Source organism: Electrona antarctica (genome assembly GCF_951216825.1).
Source record: "Electrona antarctica genome assembly, chromosome: 20".
Lineage (NCBI taxonomy): Eukaryota > Metazoa > Chordata > Actinopteri > Myctophiformes > Myctophidae > Electrona > Electrona antarctica.
In genome coordinates this window covers 12,509,322-12,533,660 of record NC_136801.1, presented here as the reverse complement: position 1 = coordinate 12,533,660, position 24,339 = coordinate 12,509,322, and the positions used below count along the sequence as shown (strand labels likewise).

Below are 24,339 nucleotides of genomic sequence, written 5' to 3'. Positions count from 1 at the left end.
TTTTGTCGAAGCGCGATTTAATACTTTTCACTTTTTCAATATTCTTTTTAACCCACAAACCTACGTAAAGTATGTTCAATAGCACTGATTAGTTAGCTGGTTTTGGCTAGGGTTAGGTTTTCGCCAAAGCACTTTTAATACTTTCCATTGGTTCAATATTTAACCAACACACAGACGTAAAAAGGTGTTCAATAGCATTGATTTATGATAAAATAAAAAAATATGGAGTTAGGTGGTTTCTTCCGGACAGCAACGATTCTATTTTACAACTTCCATTTCTAATAAGAAGCAAGCTTTATGTTCTTTGACTATTTGTATTCATATTGGAAAAATGTGCGCGTCTGTAAAGACGGAACGGAAGCGAGGCGGAGGCGTCGCATCCGCTTTATCCTCTATCTCAGGGGTTCTCAACGTTTTTTGGCCGGGGACCCCCGAAAATGCTTTGGCAACGTCTCGGGACCCCCGCCCCCTCCCGACCCCCAATATAAATTGACTGCTACAATAACCTTAAACCATTTTGGGCGGGAACCCCTTTTGGTGTTTTAAGCATTGTTATAATTTAGCTATTGAAAAATAGCAGATCTACAAGCTCATAGCGCGCCACCGAGTGGCGCGCTACGAGCTTGTAGGTCTGCTATTTTTGAAAAATTGTGAAAATAAAATTTAAAAAAAAATCTTTTTTTTAATTTATTTTTTTGAAAATAATTTGGGGACCCCCTAAAATAATTTGGCGACCCCCCGAGGGGTCGCGACCCACGGGTTGAGAACCCCTGCTCTATCTTTCAGAGTGTCCGTTGCTCCAGACTGTATGACGGACGCATTTGAACATTGTGGAACATGGTGGCTGGCGAGACTAACTTCAGACTAATCCAGGTGATTAGTAAACCTGCCAGAATTACACATTTTTCCTAACACTCACCAAACCTAATTTACACGTTAGTAAATTTATGATTTAAAAAAGAAAAAAAACATTATATATTAATTAACACTCTTATGTATGAACAAAAGGAAAAGTTATCCAGTGTTAAATACCCACAATCTAGATTCTTGTTGGCAATGATATTGTGCTGCTGACCACTGTACTGTGCGGACTTTGACCGTTCAGATTCTATAAACAATCGCTATAGACTGAAGTTCATTCCTGATATGAAGTAGCGTGTGCTTTTTTTTCTTCCAACTGTAAACTTAAATTTGCACGTTTGGCAAACCAATTTTATCTTTAAAAAAAAAAATGGCACAAAATGGGTAATATCTGGTTCTGCTGCAGCATCTCTCAAAAATGGCTGTGATAAGAAAGAAAAATTGGCATAAATGTTTAACCGTAACCCATTAAGACCGGGAAAGCATCTGTGTCATTTTCGATTTCAGCTGTATAACATTGTTTTTCAGAAAACTCTTAGAAAGTATTTCAAACCTCTTATCTCCATATTCTAACTTAGTTTTCCCCCCCCGTAAATGAACGCCCTACTTGATCATACCACAGCGTAACACAAAAGCATCAAAAGTTGCAGATCCACAAGCTCGAAATGAGCTTGTCGATCTGCTACGACTCTATTTTGTTCTATTTTGTTGTTATTTTCATCCTGAAAAGTATCAGCTTTGGACATAATTATGAGGTTTCCACCCGACAGAGATGATTTGTAGAATCGGCCTCAGGTCTTAATGGGTTCATCAACCTGAGGAGTGTTGCATGGCAGGAGAGTCTCCACAGTGGTTAATAAATATCAGCTCAAGGCGACCTCCTGCTCCGCGAGTTCGGCGGCCTCTTCCTCTCCGACCGGAGCGTTGTAGTGGCGCTCGTCCTCCTCGCCCACGGGGACGTTGTAGTGGCGGTCGTCCTCGGTGACCAGGCACACGGAGGGCCAGTCGTCCTTATGGTCGTCTGGGTAGTACGTGAGGAACTCCTCCGTGTCGGCCATGTACAGTCTGTAAACTTGAATGGTGCACTGCAGCGTGTAGCCCAGGAGAAACATCTCCACCTGCAGGAAGGAAGAATAAATGGCATAACAAGGTGAAAGGTGAACACTTTTAACATGGCGTGGACTCGGAGTGGTGCCACTGAGGCCGATGCTACAAATGCCTTCTAAATCAGTAGTTCTCAAACCTTTTTGTGCCAAGGACACCAAACATTATATGGATTTGGCCTCAGATCTGAAAATGTATTGTGCCAGCCCAGTGCCAAATTTAGACACAATTTTCAAGACGTCGGCATAGCCGACCCGTAAAATAAATCCATGCAGCGTTATGCCATGCAGTTCAAAGTTAACCCATTAAAACTGGGAAAGTATCAGTTTCATTTTAGATTTTTAGCTGTAATATATATTTTTTTAAAACTAAATTATTCTAAAGAGTAGCACAGTGGCTATTATTATAACACTCCACAATCATAATCCATGAATGATCCACATTCCACAGCCTCATCATCAGACCTCCTCACATCAGATTAAAGTTAGGCACCTTTGCATCAAACTCTTGTTACACTGCATTCCATTCAATCCTGCCACCCCCTTCATTAATCACTCATAATGTACTGTACTTCTATCAACATAGACTACCCATGGTCAACATAGACCCCCCGTCTGGCCCAGACGGTTAGCTCAACCGTCTGGGCACCGAGGCTGCTGAGCCAGCCCGGCGGCGTGCCGCGGGTTCGACTCCCAATCCCGACGGCCTTTCCCGCGTGTCTTCCCCCCCATTTCCTGTCAGATTACTTTTAACCTATCAATAAAGGCAGAAAAAGACAAACATCTAAAAAAACTAAAAACAGACTACAGTACCTGTTCACCATAATGGAAAGTACAACTATTAAAGTTGACAAACAAAAAACTAGTTTAGCGGGTAGAACTCAATCTCTCCCTGGTCCTCCCCTTTTGCTCCTGCAATGTAAGATGGAACTAGAAAAGTCACAATAGAAAAGTCTATACAGACTGTATACAGTGGATAACTTCCCAGTCTCCATGTTTTCTAAAGTACCCTAATAGCTAACCAGTTTATGACATAAACTGCTATAGAGCGTCGCAGTCCCGCCTCCTACCCTGGCCCAGGAAATGAAACCCAATGCATTATTCTCATAGACATTTCGTAAAGTATTTATTTAAAGACGGTTACGCCGCGGACAAAGCCAACTCGAGTCGTGACAACTCATGACAACACAAACAATATTTTGGACCAAACAAATAATTACAAAGAAGAAAAACAACAAAAAAAGTGTTGTAACCTGCCGTTTTTTTCTTCTTTCTAATTATTTGTTTGGTCCAAAATATTGTTTGTGTTGTCATGAGTTGTCACGACTCGAGTTGGCTTTGTCCGCGGCGTAACCGTCTTTAAATAAATACTTTACGAAATGTCTATGAGAATAATGCATTGGGTTTCATTTCCTGGGCCAGGGTAGGAGGCGGGACCGCGACGCTCTATAGGCAAAAAAAAAGAAAATTGCTGATCAACAAGCTCACAACAACACACTGTGATGCATCATGACTTTGTAGATCAGCTTTCCCCCCAAAATTAGATTTTATTTTGTATTTATTTGATAAGTAGCTCATTTTAAAATGTGTAGCGCAGTGGAATAGAGTAGACAGAAAGGCACATCACAAGTCTGTTAGTATACATTTGAATAATGTGTTATCTGATCCGCAGCCTGCGTCGCAGACACATTGAGAGCTTGTAGATAGGCTATCACTCCACAACATGCCTCCATAGTAGACATGCTGGCTTCTATGAAATCCAAATGACTGAAATCAGTCGTGGCGACTGAGAACTTTGTGCTGCTCAGACTGTGTCTCAGGTTACATCGCTGGGCTAGCACGGTATAATTTCATTTTTAGCTGCTAACTTAGTTACAATGAGATTGAGCTAACAATCTGATTATGTGGTATTGATTCAGTTTGGGAAGTCACAATGTCAAATTTAAGCTCAGACACATTGGCTGGCAAAGAGCCAGCCTCAATGTGTCTGGGGCTGGCTGAGAAAACATGTCACGGACTAGTTGTTGCGTCAAACCCAACGTTCCAGGGAACATTCCAGGGAAATGGAGATATAAAAGGTTATTTTGAGAGCAAATTGCCACACAATATGAAAACACGTTCGTAGACATCTTTTATTGTGATGGTATAACTGTTGTATAATCGCAATATTGCACTCGAGGAGGGTGTGCTTTACTTGAGAGATGTCTGTCGAACTCTGCGTAACTGTCGTGCCAATAATGACGGTAAAGCACACACTCGTGTAATATTTCGTAATTGTAAGTGTGATTATTGCGGAAACCTGTGACAGCTGATTAGGTGTCCTACTTATGGGCCAGTTCAGCTCAAACAACTACTCGAACGGTAATAAACCTTTTATTACTGCACTTGGGTAGGCCTAGGCTAGGGGGATCCGGTTTCTAATCCCTGGTAGGACCTGAAAGTCACTGAGTGAGGCTTTAAGTGGTTAATGTGTGTATTTTCTCCAGGCGAACCGACGACAAACCCTGTGATTATACCCCCAATCTGGGAGAAACTATAGTTGGTGTTTTCATTCCTGTGTAAACGGTGTTCTGTCCTGCAGTGCTGCTGCGTGAGGAACGCCTCGCGTTAACGAGAAGCTGCAGCAGATATACAGTTTATACATACAGACATAAAATGTTCAAGACTACGGCGTAGCCGTAGGACAAGCACTAAAATAAATTCACATGGCATGATGGTGCTATGTCATGCAGTTCAAAGTTAGCCCATTCAAACTCTGAAAGCATCGGGATAATTTTAGATTTTAGCAGAAATATATATAGCAACAAATATTTCGAAAACTCTTAGTTCTCAAAAACAAATTACATTTTTGAAAAATCTTGAAAGTGTCACACAAATCTTCTCTTCTGGGGGTCCCTGGCACAAAACATGTTCAGATGGTGGGGGGTCTGCACGGCCAATATACAGGGTCCACCTTGGCAGGAAAAAGTTTGACAACTACTGATGCAGAAGGCATTATTTTTGTAGACTCGGCCTCAGGTCTTAACGGGTTAAAACAAATACAAAGGGGGTCGAGCAGAGAACAAAATGCCCACCACACATGGTTTGTGTTTACCTGCTCCAGTCCCCCGCTGAAGCCCACATGGCTGAGGTGGTTGGACAGGAAGGTGCGGGGGCACTCGGAGGAGTCGCGGGCGAACAGGAGCCAGCAGAACACGGGCACGTCGCCTCCTCCCTGCATGCAGCGGTGCAGCTCCACGGCCCGGGCCAGCATCAGCAGCTTGAGCGCCTCCAGCAGGCCCATCTCCTCCTCGCCGCCCTGGAACACCTGCTCGCACAGCCGCTGGCGCTCCGCCACGCTGGAGCAGCCCACCGCCGCGAGCCACTTTGGGGCAAGATGAAGAGACTAAATGTTAGAACAAACATGGGAAAAATTCCCATTGATTCTACTCCTCTGCCGACATAATGTGGAATGTCCCAGACACCATAAATAGTTAAATACTTTGTACTGTCCTGTACACAAGATGTAACAATAAAGTACAACCTTGAACCACAGCTCCTTTTGTCATTCATTTAACTTGCGCCATCAGTTCATTTGCAAGCACAGATGACGCTTTTGGAAATACACCTCCACACATGTCAATTCTAGTACCACAAAACCTGAGAGTCCACTCAAATTCAACTACAGCATCCTATGGCTGAAGGTAGCATGCATACACCCCACAACGACAACATGCAGCACTTTGAAAAGACGTGTGCAATAAATTCCTGATGGTAACGAGAGCCAATAAAACGTTACCTGGGGGCCCATGTCGTTATGTTGCTGTATAAACTAAAGGTTGTGTCACTTAAACTGCTCGGTTTCCTTGAACTTGAGGGTTCCTACCATATAACACTAAACACTCTGAGGTACTATAGCCTGTTGCAATAGCACACAGAAAGGCATACGGGGGAGTATGGCAGGAGGACACATGTGCTGTCAACATATGGTAGCACTCAAGCCAATATTCCATTAACATAAGATGGCACTTAAGCCAAACAATGCAGGTGAACGGCTTTGATGTACGTTTATGGATGGCCTAAAAATACAGTAGTGGTTTAGGCATGTAATATATCGTCGCGGTCGGGCATAAACCAACTATCTCCGTTTCTCTTTTTATTATTTTTTTCCTGTTAATAAATCAGTGGTATTGAACACCCTTTATGTCTGTGTGTTGGTTTTACAAATATTGAGAAAGTATTAGAATGTGCTTCTGACTAAACCTCCTAACTCCATTGGACCCTCAAACTGTCGTTCAAACCACCTTACTCCAACTTACTCTTTTCCGTCTTTCTTGGTCAATCTAATCAATGATGGACAAAACAACTATCTCCACTTGAGCTGTATTTAGGTATTACGTGATGATAATATATGTATAAAGTCACCATAGAACTTTGATGAGGCAATATTCGTTTTAAAAACCCTTAACCCTTAATTTCCTGAAAAGTTAATATTTTGTACATAGTTGGTTTCTGCCCTACAGCAGAGATATGCGTTTCAAATACCAGCTAACTGTTTACAGTGTACAGTGTAGGATGCATAGGAAGGAAGTACCTTATTTCGGAGGAGTTCCATGTAGTATTTTAGCTGCTGGGTGGCATCTCCTGTCTCGTCGACCTGCCGGCACTCTCCAGGAAATATCCACTGGCTCACCAGACCGTCCCTGGCTTCCAGTTCCTTTGGCAGCTGGGAGCACAAAGAGATTACATGATTACATGATACTTAACCGTTTGGACAACAGGATAAATTAATTAATTCGCTGTAATTCACGCCAGGATTTTTGCTCGTTTTATTTTGAAGAGCCAAAACCCGCAACCGGATGTTACTTTTGTTACTTCCACTGTTGTGTGTTGTCGGACCACATCCGGATCTACCGCTCAACGATGAGAAAGGAGTACCACAACGATTACAGCGTTGGCTATGGACCGTCGAATTAACATTGTTTTGACCAGAAATAGGCGATCGAAACAGATACAATGGGTGCGGGTGTGCGTGAAATTCAAGATGGCACGCTCCATTGCCGTTGGCAACATGACCTAGCAACCCAGTGCTAATGTAAGTACTAAGTAGCATCATGACTCGATTGATCACTATAAAAGACCAATTGCCGTACATCTACGGCAATGGCGGGGAGCATGATACTATTTATTAATTGCCGTACATCTACGGCAATGGCGCTAAGTGTGTTAGGTTCATAGGTTCGCACGGATTAAAACAAACATAAAATATGACAACTGAAAAAATGTCTCCCATCCACACTAGTGCCGTTTCCTAAACAATTAACAGAATGTAAAATGATAGTGTAATAGTAGTAATATTTTCCTGCTGTTTTCCTGGGTTTTATGGAAGATGCTTCTAAACATAATTGCTAGCCTAACAACTTCAAATTCTCTAATCTTAAAAAAAGAAAGAAAACGAAAATAGCTTATCTACAAGCTCTCAATGCGTTGTTGTAGATAGGCTATTTCGGTGATGTTTTAGGCTATTTTTGTAGCTTGTAGATATAGGTAGGCTATTTTTGTAGATAGGCTATTTTTGCAGACGCATTGGCTGGGGTTCCCGAACGCGTTCAGTGTAAGACATATGGTGTAGCACTTGCACACCTGCCCTCTAGGCCGCACACAGATGCCTGTCTGCTGCCTAATTGGCTGCATGGCAGCGAATCAGACACCATGTCCTTTTTTGGGAAACACCGTCAAACACGACAAAATAGACATAGAATACCTAGATAGAGCACGTATCATAAGGCCTCCTGCAGGAATGAATTTCGAAGCAACCCAGTTTTTTATAAAGCCTTTTTAAATATAAAAATGTCATAATTAAATGAATATTTTTATCTCAGCATCATCTAGAGAATTTCAGCCATCTTACCATATGTTTTATATTTTTTTAGAATTCTTTGATTACCCATGACAGCCCATTTAGGAAAATTCGGCTATTATAACTCCATGCGTCGTCTTCATTTTGCTGCTGTTTCGACCACGCTCTACAAGCTGTCGACAGCCATGGCGCAGACGCGCAGTGTATTAATGGAGTAGGCTAATTATTTTTTTTGGAAAGGCGCGCCACCAAGCATGAACCAAAATGTGTTTAATTGCTGGCTTCTATGGAATCCAAATGAATAAAATCAGTCGTGGCGATTGAGAAGTTTAATCCATGGGTTCGGATCCAGTTATTACACTGGCAGTGTAGAAATAGAAAGCATAGGAGAAGACAGAGAAGACCAGACCAGTACAACAAGAAACTCAGTTTGTCAGTTTGTCAGTCACAACATGAGGGAGTAGAGGCTAAACAAACACACACACAACCCACAAAACAAAGTGAAAGGTGAACCCAAGAGTCCTCTACAGTGGTTCTTTAGCATGCATAATACAATTACACAGATTGAATACAAAGCCGCACTAACTTTATTATCCACCTGTTGGTGGCGCTATAACAGGCCAATGTGAAAAGGGTGGGATATATTCCTCAGCCTAGTAGGAAATTCTGTGAAAGATTTCAGGTAAATTGCACGCTGCGTTCATGATTTGAGGCCTTTTGTAGAAAACGGGCCAATCCTGCCAACTTTGAAAGCCAATGTTAGCCAATTAGGATGGAATATGAAATATCGGACAGATCCGCCTTGAACACATGACTATAGAGATAGTGTGTAACGATTTGAGATTTTTGGACAGAATCTGGAGGGGTAAAGATCACACCCGTGTGAACTGAGTGGTGTAAGGTCTAATATAGACTGATCAACTGTGGTCTGACGTAATGTCTGACGTAATGAAATCACACCCGGGTGAACTGGGTGACCATAGCAACCATGCTCATTTTTGAGTGGTGTAAACCACTCCTACAACTGGCTTTGTTAGTGCAGAAAAAATGAGCATGGTTGCTATGTTCACCCTGTTCACCCGGGTGTGATTTCATTACCCTACAACTGGCTTTGTTAGTCTGTGCAGAAAAAATGAGCATGGTTGCTATGTTCACCCTGTTCCCCCGGGTGTGATTTCATTACGTCAGACATGATTTCATTACGTCAGACAGGCCTTACACCACTCAGTTCACACGGGTGTGATTTTTTTTGGTACGGACAGACACGTAAACTAACAAAGCCAGTTGTAGGAGTGGTTTACACCACTCAAAAAATGTGTTTTACAAAAGTCGGCCTCCTGGTGGCGCTATAAAAGGCAGATGCGGAAAATGCAGGTCAAAGGTTTGTCCTTGGCCTCTAGGGAGTGTGCATGCAACGTTTCACGCAGATCGGTGCAGTTTTAGGTAAAAAATGTGAAAAGCTGCCTCATGGTGGCGCTATAACAGGCCGTTCTGGAAAATGTGGGGCAGAGGTTCATCGTTGGCATCCAGGGAGTGTGTGTGCAAAGTTTGGCATCGACCGGGTTAACGGTGCCGTAGATTAGCTGGTAACGGACGGACGGAAGGAAGGAAGGAAGGACGGACACACACACACACACACACACGGACGGAGTGCAAAACATACTCTCTCCCCATGCCTTCGGCCTGGTGGAGACAAAAAGGTAAGGTCTGCACACTGGATAATGCTCCAAAAAATGTATTTATTAAGGTTCCTTACACAGGGGTTCTCAATGTTTTGGGCAGGGGACCCCCCGAAATGCTTTGGCCATGTCTTGCGTAGAATGTCTAGAAGGGACTTGAGATTCTAACTCTCTTTTCTACCAGATTGCCTCATTGGGTCATCATTATTGGTGTATAATCACGTCTGCTCACTCATACATAATCATACAAATCAATATATCAGTTAACATGAGTTTAAGCACTAATCTTAGCCCATCATCATCATCATTTTTCGGCCGCGGTCGAGATCATGGATTCCACAATGCTACGCCAGACTTCCCGGTCCTTCATTGCCACCCCCAGTTCCTGCCTACTGAAGCACCGGTCCTTCAATGCCACCTGCCTACTGAAGCATGTGTCCCTAGCGATGACATCAGGGAACGACAGCTTTCTACCTCTGGTCCGCCTGAGGCAGGACTCCAGAGAAGAAGGGAAGATATAACCTCATTGTCAGCTCTGTAGCAGTGGCCGGCAAACTGCGCTCTTCTGGATCGGACCAGTGAAGAAACACGGGGAAGGTTGCCGTATATTAGATTAGTCGATGGGTGGCTCTTCCAAGACAGATTTTGCGCTCTTATTAGGAGGCGGGTGTAAGTGCCATCCAACCGATTCTCTTGTCTCTTTGAAAGTGTGTGTCTCTGAGCCATAGAGTAGAATCGGCTCAACGGTCGTCCTAAATATTTTTACTTTTAACATTTTACTAAGCTGGGATTACCAGATCTTATGCATGTCATTGCAGGCTGACCAGGCCATACCCTTCCTAGTTTGAAAGTACTTTTGGGAAGAAGATATATATGAACCCAAATACTTGTAGTCATCAACCCGTTTCAGAGGAGTGTTGTTAAGCCCATATCCCCTCCCAACACAACAGCGGTCCCCAGGTTGATTCTTAGTCAGGGTGGTGGTCCCTGGTTCACAATCAGTTGAAAACCCCTGTAGTAGTAGAGCCTATAATTTGTAAACAAATCAAATTCAAACAATCACTGGCTGTGTAAATACGTACCATGATAAAGTCTTCCTGCTGCAGCCACGCAGGCAGCTGGGTGCTGTTGGAAAGCACCTGGAACAGAGTGGCTCGGAGGGCACAGTAGTTGTCTCCTCTCACTCTCCTCAGGCTGCCAAACCGATGAGACATCTCCTTATAACCCTGTTACGAGAAGCAAATACCACAGCGAGTTCAATTCGGATCGCTTCGTTGAAAAGTCGAGAAACGAGCTCATCCATGCTGGCAACATATTGAAAACGCCTGGAACAAAACAGGCACAAACTGGCTAAAACTTGTGCAAGATAGAGAACAAAACAAACATATATATAGAACAACAAACCAGCCACAACCTGAAAACACAGCTTTCCATTGCCACATATCCACTGACCTTTCTAATCAGAGTACTTTTGGCAGTATTTCCTTTCCACTCTCTCTCGCTGTAGGACAGAATATCCACGGCCGGAGCCAAGCTGCATCTGTCCTCCACCTTTGGAACTAAAAAGTAAGAAAATATAATTGACGGAACAAAAGGACTATTGTGTGTGTACCACAAGTGTGTGGTACACATGTGTCGTTATGCGGCCGTTTATGATTTACTAACGTGTTATTTCGAACAGAGGCACGGGTTCCGTCGGTTTTACATGCGCCAGGGGAAGCTCCTCGGCTCCACGATACAGGTCTTCATCACTGCAAGGAAAACAATGGTTTTAAATATAGCGACACACACTGTGGCACGCGTTTCATTGATGAAACGCGACACTAGCCACTGCACTGACCGCAGCAAACAGTGACATTCGAAAATGTAGACATCAACTTGTGACACTGATTCACACTCATTCACTCTTATGGTTAATTCAAAAGGTCATCTTTCCCAATTTAGTAATTATTAAAGAAAAAAAGGCAAAAAAAGGCAATGTTCAAAAACAACGTGAAAGCTTGCAGCGTGGCATGAAGTGACCCACTCTGAGCTTGAAGATCATATATTTTTGAATAGCAAACTCAAAAATCTAAAATACCAGATGCTTTCCCAGTTTTATTTGGTTATAAGAAAGATATTTCACTTTCAACATTTTAATGTTAACTGAGCACCCCAGACAGTTAAGTTGCTTGACTCAGTATTTAGATATTTGATATGTAATCAAATCAATCAAAGTCAAGTCAAGTCAAGTCAAGTCAAGTCAAGTCAAGTCAAGTCAAGTCAAGTCAAGTCAAGTCAAATCAAGTCTAATTCTATGTTTTTCTCACGATTTTGCAAGCCATTGTTTCACCCAGTGTCACTGTCAATTATCTAATGTATTCCTGGGCACTACACTTCCTCTGCCAACCTGGGGGGGCAGCGGACTGACCTCATGCTTCCTTATATGCATGAGGAGTCCAAGTTGCTTCTTTTCACCTGACGGGGGAGAGTTTCACAGGCCAGACATAGTGCGTGGAAGGAACACGTTATTCCGACCAGTTCCTTTCCCCTCCATCAGTAGCCCCGGCTGGCCAGGGGGAGGTAGTTTAGAGACCAGGATTACTGCATGTTTTTTGTGAGGGTACCTACCCTAGGGGACACGGGGAGAACATGCAAACTCCACACAGAAAGGCCGTTTTGCCAACCCCACCTCAGGTATGGGCACTGATGACACGGAGGAGAGAACACGCTCCCAGCGCCCACAGCATCCCCAGCGGGAATCGGACCCAGGACTTTCTAGCTGTGAGGCGACAGCACTACCGACTGTGCCACCCCTCCTGTCTCTATGTTAACCATGGCGACAGATGCAAGTTTACAAATGTACAAACAAACCTGTTCCCAAGTCCCTCCTCCTCGCCGAGGCCGTCCTGCTGTGTGACGAGCACCACCGGCACCTCGTTAGAAGAAGTGATGGACGCCAGTTTCTCTGTTCCATTTAGACTCGGCAGCTCTCCCTCCTCTGCGTCAACCTCAGAGGAGGCTTGCTGGGTCTTCTTCCCCGTCGCCTCCTCCTCGTCATTGGACACGCCTCTGTCTTCTTCTTGTCCTGCTCCTTTTGGCACAGTGTCCTCCTCCTCTGCGTCCTCCTGCACAATGTCCTCCTGCACAATGTCCTCCTGCTCCTGCACAACGCTGTCCAAGCAAGCAACCTCCATCAAGCCGATGATGGATGTGCATTGAAGATCTAGACTCACATCCTGGTGGGAGTTCTTCAGACTGGAGAGGAAATGATTGAAGCTTAATGTATCGTATATTCATGTAAATCCGTCAAGTCTATAATAGCGGTTTAAGTGCATACCACAGTCCCGCCCCCTTTCATGACGATGCCAGGCCCAGGAAATAATTCCCAATGCATTTTCCCCATAGACATTTAAAAAAGTTTTTTTTAAAGACCTTTTAAGTGCCGTACAAAGCCAACTCGAGTCGTGACAAATCATGACAACAAACACAATATTTTGGACCAAACAAATAATTACAAAGAAGAAAAACAACAAAAAAGTGTTGTAACCTGCCGTTTTCTTCTTCTTTCTAATAATTAGTTTGGCCCGAAATATTGTGTTTGTTGTCATGATTTGTCACAACTCGAGTTGGCTTTGTACGAGGCTTAAAAGGTCTTTAAATAAATACTTTTTGAAATGTCTATGAGGAAAATGAACTGCAGAAAACCCCAAAAAATATGAATACAAAAAAAGTCTATAATTGTGCAAATCTGTGAAACATAATGTCAAGTCAAATGTAATCACATTTCATAAAGCACAGGTGTGTACTTGTAAACCAAGCTGCCTCACGCTACAGAAGCATCTACCCTATGGGCCACATGGCTCGGCAAGGCTTACTCAATTACATTTAAAAACAACTCTTGTTGACCCAAGGTACCGCACAGGCCAGGAGGTAGCTAAAATCCCAAATACAAAAACCATAGGCCTATAAAAAAAAGTCCTAAAGCTCAAAGGCTCAAATAACCAATTAGCAATAACAATAACAATAGCAAAACAGTAAGAACACAAATAACACAACAAAAACAACAAGGCTCTGCTGTCACACATAATCTGAGCCAGGACAGGAGGATGAAGCAAACATACAGCCCTATAGGCCTATTTGTGGATCAAAATGGTGAGTAAGCACAACATCTGCTTTACCTCAGTAAAACCTGTATCTGGTTGAACACATAAACATCACATACCACAATTTCTGTCATGCAAAAAACATTTCAGGAGGGAATGTTGGACAACCCTGCATACCATTTAACCCACAGTGTTTTCACACCCCCTAGAGGCCATAATATGCAGACTAGAGCCAAAACATACGGAAGGTAAGGTTGAAAACAAGTTAACAACCTCCCGTGTTTTTTGTTGTCGACACTAAAACGCGAACCGGCTCACCTCTCGCTGGCTACAGGAAGGGGACTTGTGGTCGGCGAATGCTCTGATGAGTCTGGAGCGTTTTCATCCGGGCCTGCTGTGGAATCTGATTCTGGAGATGGTTCAGGAATAATAGCATGGCTTATTGTGTCCCTGGGGCAGCTGGTCTCCTTGTGTTCTTCTGACCGGCTGTCATTCTCTGGATCCACCTCCTTTGTCACAGCAGCACTGAATCAAAGAGGACATCATTATTTGTAATGGATAAAATGTAATTTTGTCCAATCTGTATTTTAGAGTATGTTAATACAATATATAACTTATACAAGGTTGTATTTTGTCTCTCTCAGTGATGTAAATAGGTTTTCAATGTAATGAGTCCCGGGATGCAGGGATGGTCTTTTTGATGAGTCCCAGGGACATTTTATGAGTCATATTTTGCCATTTTTACAAATTGCAGCATTTAACTCCCATTTCATTTTATATGGTTATAATGTGGTTATATTCATGTAGAAAATAAGAAGAAATGATTGAAGAAATGATTGAAGAAATGATGACTCAGACGGATTGACAGTGCGACGTAAGCGGAAGAACCTCTGGTTTGATCATTGATATCAATTTGATCAGACACGTGTGTAATGAAGGTTAAGGTTATTCTTATATCGCCTAGGAACCTGACGAGCGTGTCACTCTAAAGTTAAACCCTTGATGACAATGGTAAGATACGGGGAGCCAGAGGTCACTCTTGAATCTGCGGTAATAGCTGGGATAGCCCTATTGATCTGAAGATACAAGATAGACCTATGGTGGTACGAAATGAATTTCAATCGCAGTGTATGGTCACCGTTAATTGGGTTTAGCTAATAGTTCATTTAGTTGGTATTTGGATTTACCTGTTGGTAGAGGATCACATGTTGGACATCCTGAATAATCCCTTGTTCTGATCTGGCAAATTATTCTGATTGAAACTCTAGGAAGGTTGACGTATATCTACAGATGTGACGTCATGCTGTGTCATCACTACGTCATCATGACATTGTCCCCAAATTAGGCAAACTTACACTGGGCGTTGTAACCTTGGCAACAACGCCCCCTATATACAAACTCATAGTAACTTCAATCTCCATTTTAACCATGCTATTAGTAGCCCCATTGAAAACATCCATCCTTGTGTAGTGAATATTGGACCACTCTAAAAATGTATCTTTACAGGAAAATGCATTTTTAAATACAAATGGATACACAGGAGAGCACAGGGGATATTAAAAATAATTTAGTTATTTGCAGGAATAAATTAAAATTAGGGGCAACGCCACACAGAAATTCAAGCCGCCTGAATCAGGATGTTAAATTTGTGAAAATAATTTGGTGAATTTGGTAGAACATTAAAAATAAATCACACCGTGTGAACTGTGAACTTGAGGGGCGCTCTTATCATCAGACATCACATCATCATGTCCAGCTTTTAATGTTTGTGTTTAAACTATGACGTAAAAGTGGCCATTCATTATCAATGTCATTTAATGTTTGTGTTAGGACAAAGATTGTGTTTACACTCTTTGTTATTGACAACATTAAGTATTACACCAAAGCCAGTGACAGTGGCTGCTTGTCATATGACTCACCGGCACGGGGAGGCAGAGCAGGGGGAGGAGTGTGAATCAGGGACACTTTCAGTGAGGTTCATCTCTTCTCTGACCTCCTCCTCGCTGGATACAGGCCTCGGGGAGGAGGAGGCTGGACGACAAGCCTCTGCTGCGGGTATCTGAGGAGCATCTGCTGGAGACGACACTTCATCACACCGAGAAGAGGATGCATCCCCTGAAGGAGGGCACGCTGCGTGAGCAGGCGACAAAGAGCTGTCATCTGCCTGCTCGTCATCATCACCGCCGAGTGCCGCCTCTTCTTCTGGCGCTGCGATGAGCTCTGTCTTCTGTACGTCCGCTCCATGGGAAGGGCTGTCACGATTACATTTAAGTTGACGATTAATTGTCACACAAATAATTGCAATTAGCGATTTGTGTTTTTGGCATTGAACATTGAAACGTATAAATAAGAAATAATAATAATCTGTTTGACCTTTTACGCTTCATAATCACAAATTGCACAGGGCAGGTATGACAAATAACTTAAAGATATAAAGAAAAGACTGACATATTTCATAATTTTGTACTACTACTATACGGAAAGATCAGAAATAGCTGATCTACAAGTTGGTCACAAAGTGATGCGCTGTAAGCTTGTAGAAGATCTGCTATTTCCGCTATTTTTGGAAACCTTTTTTAACATGGAAACGATTATGCACAATGATCGTGATTATCTAAAATAATTGCGATTAGGCGATTATGTAATAATTGTAACGGGCCTATACCTGAGGGAAGGGATTTCAGGGAACACTGCCTCCTCTGCCTCTTGTGGGACGATTGTTTCAGGGAGTGTGTCGTCCTGCACAGCCGTGGACAGTTCCCCCAGGTGTATGGGCTCTGTTGTTCCAGCACATACGTCCGACTCCGCGGTCATGGCCGCCTCCTGTTCTTCGGGCACGGGAGCGTCTTCCATCTGCGAGGGTTCCAAAGGGCTTACTAGCAGACATTCAGAGGTTTCCTGTGCGTGGTCGTCTTGTGCTATGTTGTCGGCTACGTTTTCTTTTATTTGGGCGCCGTTGTTGGCGGTATGGCGCTCCCCCTCCGTGGGTTGAGGTCCTTTGTGCGTGGGTCCGTTCTCCTGAGGCTTGGCAGGCTCTGGTACTCTGGCTTGGGGACTCTGCTTCGCCCGCACCATAACGACGACCTTCCCGTCTTCTTTGATCTCAGCCTCATCGCTTATTTTCCTAAACAAATCACGAAAGACAGCATGGGGTGTTAATACATAATACAATGTATTGTATACACCACCAACAAAGTATAATACAAGTGGTTTATCAGACTTTCCATCCAAGTGGTTCCATCACATTTTCCAGAACCAGGTTTTATCAAACTTTATCAAACATAGCTGGTATGTGAACTTCATATTTGCTATAGAATTACAATAATACTGGTGGTGGTTTTAAACATTGACATTATAAGATACCACGGAATGGACCAATGGACCTTTTCCATTTGGTTCCATTTGTATACTCTCAGTGTTACAGACCTTTAAGGGTCCATTTGGAACCCCCTCAAGTAACCCAGAGGGTCCCTGTAACCTCACTTTAAAAACCAGTGAGGTATATAGAATTGTTTATAGGAATAATTAAAGGGAACCGTTATCCGTTAGACTATTACCCTATATTGGTCTGACTCTGAATATAAGAATGTTTTTTTTCCAAAGGGAATATCCTAAAGAACTGGGTCGTATTATAATCAGGGACTAGACAATTTGACATTCAATGTTATTTTTCCACAAATGAGTCCTGAAAAATGGGGGTCGTCTTATATTCGGCACAATACGGTAATAGGGAATCGTTAAGGAACCGGAATAGGACAAATTCTAAAGGATCTCAACCCTAATACAGTCTCGAGTCATCTTACCTTTGATCGGTGTCTGCCTCGGGACTGTCCTGGAACTCACCCACCATACCCGCCTCCGCCGAGGGCAGCGCAGCCTTTGTGGCATCCTGCAACAAGCCACTTCTCTCTTCTACAGTGTCACAGGGGCTAGAGGACGCGCAACAATTCCCCATCTATCTGCTCCCTCTGCTACACCAAGGCAGACGCAGGGCAGGCCAGCTTTCTGACCTTTGGGGGAGATTGTAATAAGGTCTCTGTCTGACCCTGCCTGATGAGTACTATAGTAGTACGGTTGTAAGATTTCAACAGTCCATTGTGAATTGCATCACACATCCGCTGGCGCTGAAGCAGGGGTTATACTTCTTAACTTTGGATATTGTTAAAGGGCAACACAATAGTGGGGTATGTGTGAATATGAAACATGTCTGTGTAATGTGTTAGTAATAACAACAGATGGTGTTCCAAGCAATTAAGTGACGTATCACGTCATGACTAGCTTACTGCACAGGACCACAATGGAAACAAGTTCCCAAGACTTTTTTTTGTTATCCTTTTAGCCCAAATGTCTGTACCTCGTGCTGTTTACATCTAATAAAGAATTCAAGCAAACTGACTGGCATGCAGCTAAACAGTAATTTTAAGCTTTCAACTTTACTGTGGTCTGTGAAATAAGAATAATGCCTGGTACCTGGTCTGTGTATTACTGAATGGAGATAATAACCTCCAAAAGGTTTAATGCAGAAATAATTCTATTTCACTTTCATCTGTCTTTAAAAAATAAAAAGGAAAACAGCATTTAGCTAGGTAGCCAGCTAGCCTATCATCAACCAACCTACTTTACTACTAACATGCATGGAGAGAGACCGACGTACGTTGAAATGTCTCATCAGATACCTTCAGTACTTTCACTATGCTACGGTTTATTACAACACTTTAAACTTGTTGGAAAACAACAAATATGGATCAATTATCCTGCACGAAAGATCCGAATTATTGTACGCCCTGATTCCACCGCCGGGCGCGGGTCTATGACGTCAGGTGACAGGTCTATGACGTAGTTGGGGGGTCTTCTATGGTCCCTCTGTATGTTCTGTCCTCCATTCAGCATTGTTGGACTTTCAAATGATTGATACAATAATCCTACCTAGACTAAATGTTATCAACCTTCTCTTAATTCTTGCTAAATTTCATATTCATTGTAGTAAATTTGCTAAGCAAAGCAACACTAAAGTTATGTGAAAACCAGAATAATCTGTGATTTTTAAGTTTCATATATATTTTTCCAGTAGCCTATTGTAACTGCAGTTTGTCCTGATATTTTGTCATATGTCCTGATATTTTGTCAAAATGTCCCATGACTCTAGGAGACCAAAGATCTTTTTGTGTTTGTTTGTTTGTTACTGAATGATCACTCTGACTCAGAGCTACTATTACTAATACATTTGTTTTTACTGCTGCTTCTGGACCGGGTCCTGGCCAATGCCCTAGATAAGATTTTAGCAGCTACAGTATACTCACAGTCACACTGAAATAACGGTGTGGCTTGATGTCTTTGACAGTGGGTAAAAACTTGTATAGCCAGCTAGGAGTGCCATCAGATACACTGACACCGTTAGTTATAGCATATTTGAATGGGTTTGCCTATCTGGTTTAATTGTAAACTTGTAATTGTAAACAGTGAATTATTGTAGTTAGGCTTCTTGTGCATTTTAGTTTCCTCTCATAGTTTGGGGAAAAAGATAGTAGTAGTCTTTCTTTTCAAAATATTTTTTATTGCAATTTCAATAATAAGATCATAGGGCAGACATAATAAAAAGATTATGTTGTTGTGCAAAACATGCCCCTTCAAGACAAAACATTTTCTCCTCTTCAAGTTCCAATTTAGTAAAGCCAATTCCCAATTCCCCAGCCTCTCTACGAGTAACTCTGCTAACCCCCACAATCAGTCAGTGGGAGGGTGAAGAAGTAGTAGTGTCAATAGGATTATCATAAGCCTGTGCAGTAGTGCAATGTGATATGAATCTGCTCATCTACACTTACAGTAGGTCCTTTGGATTCATCATCATAAGAACATGCTTACGAACAATTCTGCCTACTTAAGAACGTTTCATGAATCTGACTGGACTTCTCTTAGGAAGAAATGTAAGAGGAAAAGTTAGGAACTTATTGGCGCATGAGAAATGTCTGGGTTTCCGAGGCTACTAAAAAGATGGCTGTGTTGAAACCAGTGTTACGTTTTCACTGTCAGTGGATCAACACCATAGCAGATAACATGGCCTAAATCATCACTGTGTTTTGTCATGTCCAGAGTCTCTCTGACATACAGTTCATTTCTGATGCCACTGATTTTCTCTAGACCAGATATGCAACTTAGTAAAAGTGAATTAATACCAGTCTAACCTTGTGCTGCCTGAATTTGGATGCTCTTAGCCTCTTCATAATCTGAAACATAAATATTTTTAATTATCTTTATATTTGTTAGATCGTAGCTAAAAATAGCAAATACAGATCAAAGTCTGTACCTTCCAACTGAACTTTAACATTTCTGGGTTAGTTAATATTTTGTAATTTGTTAGCAATAGTGAAATACAAAATATAGTTTATTGGAACAGCAGTAAATATTCAATATTCATATTGATTCATGTACAGATGAAAGGAGGGAGGATGGTCATTTTCTATATTGCAATGCAAAGTGACTATGAGAGGCAAATGTCAACATTTTGTCATGTATCCTTAAAATTGTCCTTTTGCAGAGATCAAAATGAACACATTCCATTAAATGGAATATAATTATTTCCTCGAACTGGCTGCCAAGCTGGAAAACTCAAATTCTGGTTTCATTTTAAGTTTAGTATTACCGCTCTCATTTTGATCTCTGAAAAAGGAGAACAAATTTGGGTTTGAAACCCCAAAACATACATTCTAAACCAATTACCAGAGTTGCAATATGCCACCCTCTGTCTTGTCTTGTAATATGGTAAATGAATGGTGCATTTATTTCCAAGGCGCTTTAAGGGCCTTGCAAACATGAAGCGAGGAACGCAGGCGTTGTTGCCTGGATCAACACAGGTCTCCTCCAGGTCTGTTGAAGAGGGGCGCTACAACGCAAGCGTAAAAAAAAAGCTAAACAGAATCCAGGTCTGGTGAGTCACGGGCACGCACACAACAAATTCACGGGACCGCGCTTGCGCCGTCGCACCGCAACTTCTCCTCTTATCGCTCCCCGTTTGCAAGGCCCTTTACAATGATTGTGAATTACATTCACCCATTCACACCAATGGTGGAGGAAACTATGCAAGGCACCAACCTGCTCATCGGGAGCAATTAGGGGTTCAGCATCTTGCTCAAGGACACTCCCGACAGTAACTGGGCATTGAAGCGGCCACTCTACCCCTGAGCCACTGCCGCCCGTATGTCTCTTCTGTCTTTTCCCATGGCTTCCGCTAGTCTCCTAGCTTTGAAATAACGCATAAAAATGCTGAAATGAGTGCTGCCCACAGAGGAAAACTGAAGGAAGTTCCCCCGTGGGATAGGATATATAATAAAATAAATCTATTTTATATACATTTAGTGGAAGAATAATAACACAATGGTGCCATCAGCAGAAATATGAAATTGTGTGTGTGTTTCACACAAATAATAAGAACAATTTGAAATTGACCTATTCAGTTTTCTCCCCACGTTTCGGCAAATGTTCACACTGTCCCTGTGGGGGTCGGGATCACAATTCTTTCTCAGTTCTCAGTGACATTCCCTAAGCACTTCAAGGCTTGTAGGTGCTGAATCAAGTCTTGAGGCAGTCCCAGTTCCACAACTAAATCCATACAGCGCTGAAGGAGTTGCTCCCACATTATTTCCCCTGAGTGGGAACAGTCTGAATACGCCTTCTGTGGCTTTTCTGGAAACTCCAGGTCCATGTTATCATTGTCCCCCTTGCAGCAGTCGGCCGCCCCGCACCCGCCCTCTCCCTTGCAACTCGCACTTCCTCCTGCGACCTCTAGAGTCTGCATGTTCTCCCCGACGTCGCTCACGCTGGGTGGCGGGCTCTCGTAAGTCTTTCTCATTTCCTCTGCGATGACAGCCTCGTGTTGCTCGACCCGCTGAATCAGTTCGGTCACGGCGGCCGGGGCGGGCTTTTCTGGATGCTGAAACTGGTGCCAGCACTGTATAGCGCTGCAATAATGTCACATACACACAAAGGGCACAGCGGTTTCAGTTACAATGGGAGAGAGAGAGAGAGAAGCAACTGGGGCAGTGTTGCCATGCATGTTTATTTTAAGTAACTCTGGGCATGTTATTTTGTAGTCGCTTGTAAATATTGGTAGTTTTGGGATGCGTTTGTTTTTTACTTGTTTCTAAAGTAAACCAGTGTTTCTCAAACATGACAAGGGACCACCCATCTAAAAAAGAATTGTCAGGGAGCCCCCCCCCGTGTTGTGAGCTGCTATTTTCAAATAGCTGATGCAATGCAAATAGGTTTAAAGTGCTCATTTGGCCTACTGGCCTAGTATAGTTGCTTCTTTTGGGATTGTTTTCATAGCTTGTTTCTCTTGCCAAATCTGGCAACACTGAACAGAACACAGGGAGAGAGCCAGCACAAAGAAGGCCCATGACCATTCAGTACAAAGGAGGGCAACAACACGAGTCTGAAAGCTAAAATAGCATGAATTATTGCATGTTTGTTATTCAACTACAGCAGCAAAATGTAGATGACAAAGCACATCAGAAATAAAACACACAGATGATCCAATTAAGTTACCTTAAAATCCCTTTGAGACGCCCTGCAGCCACGGTTTTTCTCGCTCCCTCTCTGTAACCGATGTTGAAGCCGTCTTGAAGTGAAGACTCTTTTGCGCAATCTATGCCGTCTACATACCCATCCTAGAGACAAAACACAAAGTGTCACAGTTTGAAGCAAGCTGCAAACTGGAAAAAAATAAGTAAGATTCATATTCTGATCTCTCTCTGTTTAACGGTGTGTGTCACTTTTCTTCAAGTCCAGTAACATTAATCTCTACATTTTGAGGAGGGTGGTGTCCAGTCTGTCCACTTCTCTAGTAATCACTGGAATGTGTGGGCACCTCAGACCTCAATGTAAAATTTGATATTTTGTCCAAAATGTTTAAAAGAAATGTAAAGTACACTATGACCATGAACATGCACAGTACATCATTATCATACTAGTACTAACCCTTCAACTTCTTGTTTATGCACCAAAATGATTGGCTAAATATACTGATGTTGGTGTCGTTTTTAGTTTTTACATTTTGTACCAAATAGACAATTATATTTTTACACCCGAGGTGCTCTGTATGCTTTGTACGTCTTTTTGATTGATTGAAAATTGTATTAACAGTTTGCAGAATTACAGTACATTTCAAGCACAAACTCAATACAAAGGCTGTTAACTGTGAGTGGACGACCCAATTAAGCATTACACTTGTTTACAACAGGGTCCACCATGTTCAATTCATCAAAACATTTAGAGACGTACAAATAGACACTTCTATATAGACAAAGAACAGTACAGGAAAAATGTTCTCTAAATGTTCTGATGAAATGAAAATGGTGGACCCCATTGTAAACAAGTAGGCTAATGCTTTTTTATGGTGTCGTCCACATTCAATCAATCAAACTCTTCCTCATATGGATTCCCCAACATTCACCAGGTTATCAGTGTTATTTACTTTACCTTTACGCGCTTCCTCATGTTAGACCTCCATTCTTTGCCTGCTAAACCCAAATCATTGGCATCTTCGTCGAACACGTCAGCGTCTTCTCCGTTAAACGAAAGAGACTTGACCCAGGACATCGTGGAGCTTAAAAGATGAACTTGACACGATTCTGCTTATTTGAAAACGCGTTTTAAAGTTTAGACTGAGCTCGTTGCAATCATAATGTCTCGTGTGGGCCTCTAAAGCAGGTGACGTCATCATCATGCGCAAGCTTTTCTTTTGTGGTTAAAAAAAAGCCATTGGGGGGATTGCCATCATAGACTAAATACTGCCACCTACCGATATAACACTTTAGATATTAAATACACTCTTTGACCTGCAGGGAGTGCTATATCCTTATAGAAAACTCACATTGCTGTGCAAATTAAATCCATCACTGTATCAGCAGATTCAGCACAGCATGGCTGATGCATGGTGCCAATGAAAACCCACCCAGTCCTGACCATATTTAAACTAAACATTAAGATACACATTCATTATGAACTCCCAGCCCCATGGATGGGTAGAATTCATCATAACTGACACCAGAAAATAACGACTTTCTGTACATAAATGTATTGCTAGCGTTGATGATTATCTTGTATGATATTGTTTGTATTTAAATGTCATGATGAATTGAACACACAGGACCACAATGGAAACAAGCCCTCAGGGCTTTTTGTGTTATCCTTTTAGTATCATTGTAAAATCCTGCCACTGTACTATTTGCAAACTGTTAATAAAGTAATTCAATCAATCAATCAGTCGATCATCATCATTATCATAATTTTATTTATTTGTGAACGTTTTTGAGGAAAGCCTGGTATACAAGTGCCACCAGTGCACGTGACAATAAACACCTTGAACCTTGAACTCACTGCATCATGCAGTGAGTTCACTGCATCTGTGCCATATCTTTGAATCAGTGTTTTCATTGCTTGTTTGAACAACCAATTTAGAAAATGATAGTAAATTATATACTTTTATCAGTTTAAGTTACATTTGCACCATCTTGTTTTTTCTCTCAAATCTGTAGCCCTAGAGTATGTAAATAGGATACAATATAACTTATACAATTGGGATGGTTGTAATTTGTCTCCCTGCTCTGCAATCTTACATTTTGATTGTGTCAAAAGGTCAAATCTCATAGACACAGGATCTGACACGAAAACCAAGTTTCCTTTGATAATATGGCTCTTCTGGGCGGGTCCCCAATAAAGCATCTCTGTGATTGTGCAACAAAATGCAAAATACGTATATTGTATCATGGTTGTAT

At 42.2% G+C, this 24,339-nt stretch overlaps 2 protein-coding genes across 2 annotated transcripts; both read right to left on the bottom strand.

Moving 5' to 3' along the window:
- Positions 1–634: 634 nt before the first annotated feature.
- LOC306912734 (uncharacterized protein) lies at positions 635–18,395 on the bottom strand. Its single transcript, XM_079489177.1, has 12 exons — positions 18,222–18,395; positions 17,371–17,577; positions 16,233–16,691; positions 15,487–15,819; positions 13,886–14,092; positions 12,336–12,719; positions 11,148–11,233; positions 10,935–11,041; positions 10,565–10,708; positions 6,538–6,669; positions 5,059–5,328; positions 635–1,979 (listed from the first exon to the last, which is right to left on the bottom strand). Exons 2-12 carry the CDS (start codon positions 17,520–17,522, stop codon positions 1,725–1,727), a joined length of 2,529 nt encoding a protein of 842 aa, XP_079345303.1. The 5' UTR covers positions 17,523–17,577; positions 18,222–18,395; the 3' UTR covers positions 635–1,724.
- A 1,536-nt stretch (positions 18,396–19,931) lies between these two features.
- On the bottom strand, positions 19,932–23,297 carry otulina (OTU deubiquitinase with linear linkage specificity a). The gene is made up of 3 exons (XM_079489213.1): positions 23,042–23,297; positions 22,109–22,230; positions 19,932–21,522 (listed from the first exon to the last, which is right to left on the bottom strand). Exons 1-3 carry the CDS (start codon positions 23,159–23,161, stop codon positions 21,084–21,086), a joined length of 681 nt encoding a protein of 226 aa, XP_079345339.1. The 5' UTR covers positions 23,162–23,297; the 3' UTR covers positions 19,932–21,083.
- Between the last annotated feature and the right edge of the window lie 1,042 nt (positions 23,298–24,339).

Coding starts and splice junctions, on each gene's coding strand:
- otulina (XM_079489213.1), bottom strand. CDS start 23,161: ATGTCCTGGGTCAAGTCTCTTTCGTTTAACGGAGAAGACGCTGACGTG. Junction 22,231..23,041: donor ACATGAGGAAGCGCGTAAAG/GTAAAGTAAATA, acceptor TTTTGTCTCTAG/GATGGGTATGTAGACGGCAT. Junction 21,523..22,108: donor CGTCTCAAAGGGATTTTAAG/GTAACTTAATTG, acceptor ACATTATTGCAG/CGCTATACAGTGCTGGCACC.
- LOC306912734 (XM_079489177.1), bottom strand. CDS start 17,522: ATGGGGAATTGTTGCGCGTCCTCTAGCCCCTGTGACACTGTAGAAGAG. Junction 11,234..12,335: donor GAGGAGGGACTTGGGAACAG/GTTTGTTTGTAC, acceptor TTTTCCTTGCAG/TGATGAAGACCTGTATCGTG. Junction 5,329..6,537: donor TGGAACTCCTCCGAAATAAG/GTACTTCCTTCC, acceptor CTTGCCCCAAAG/TGGCTCGCGGCGGTGGGCTG.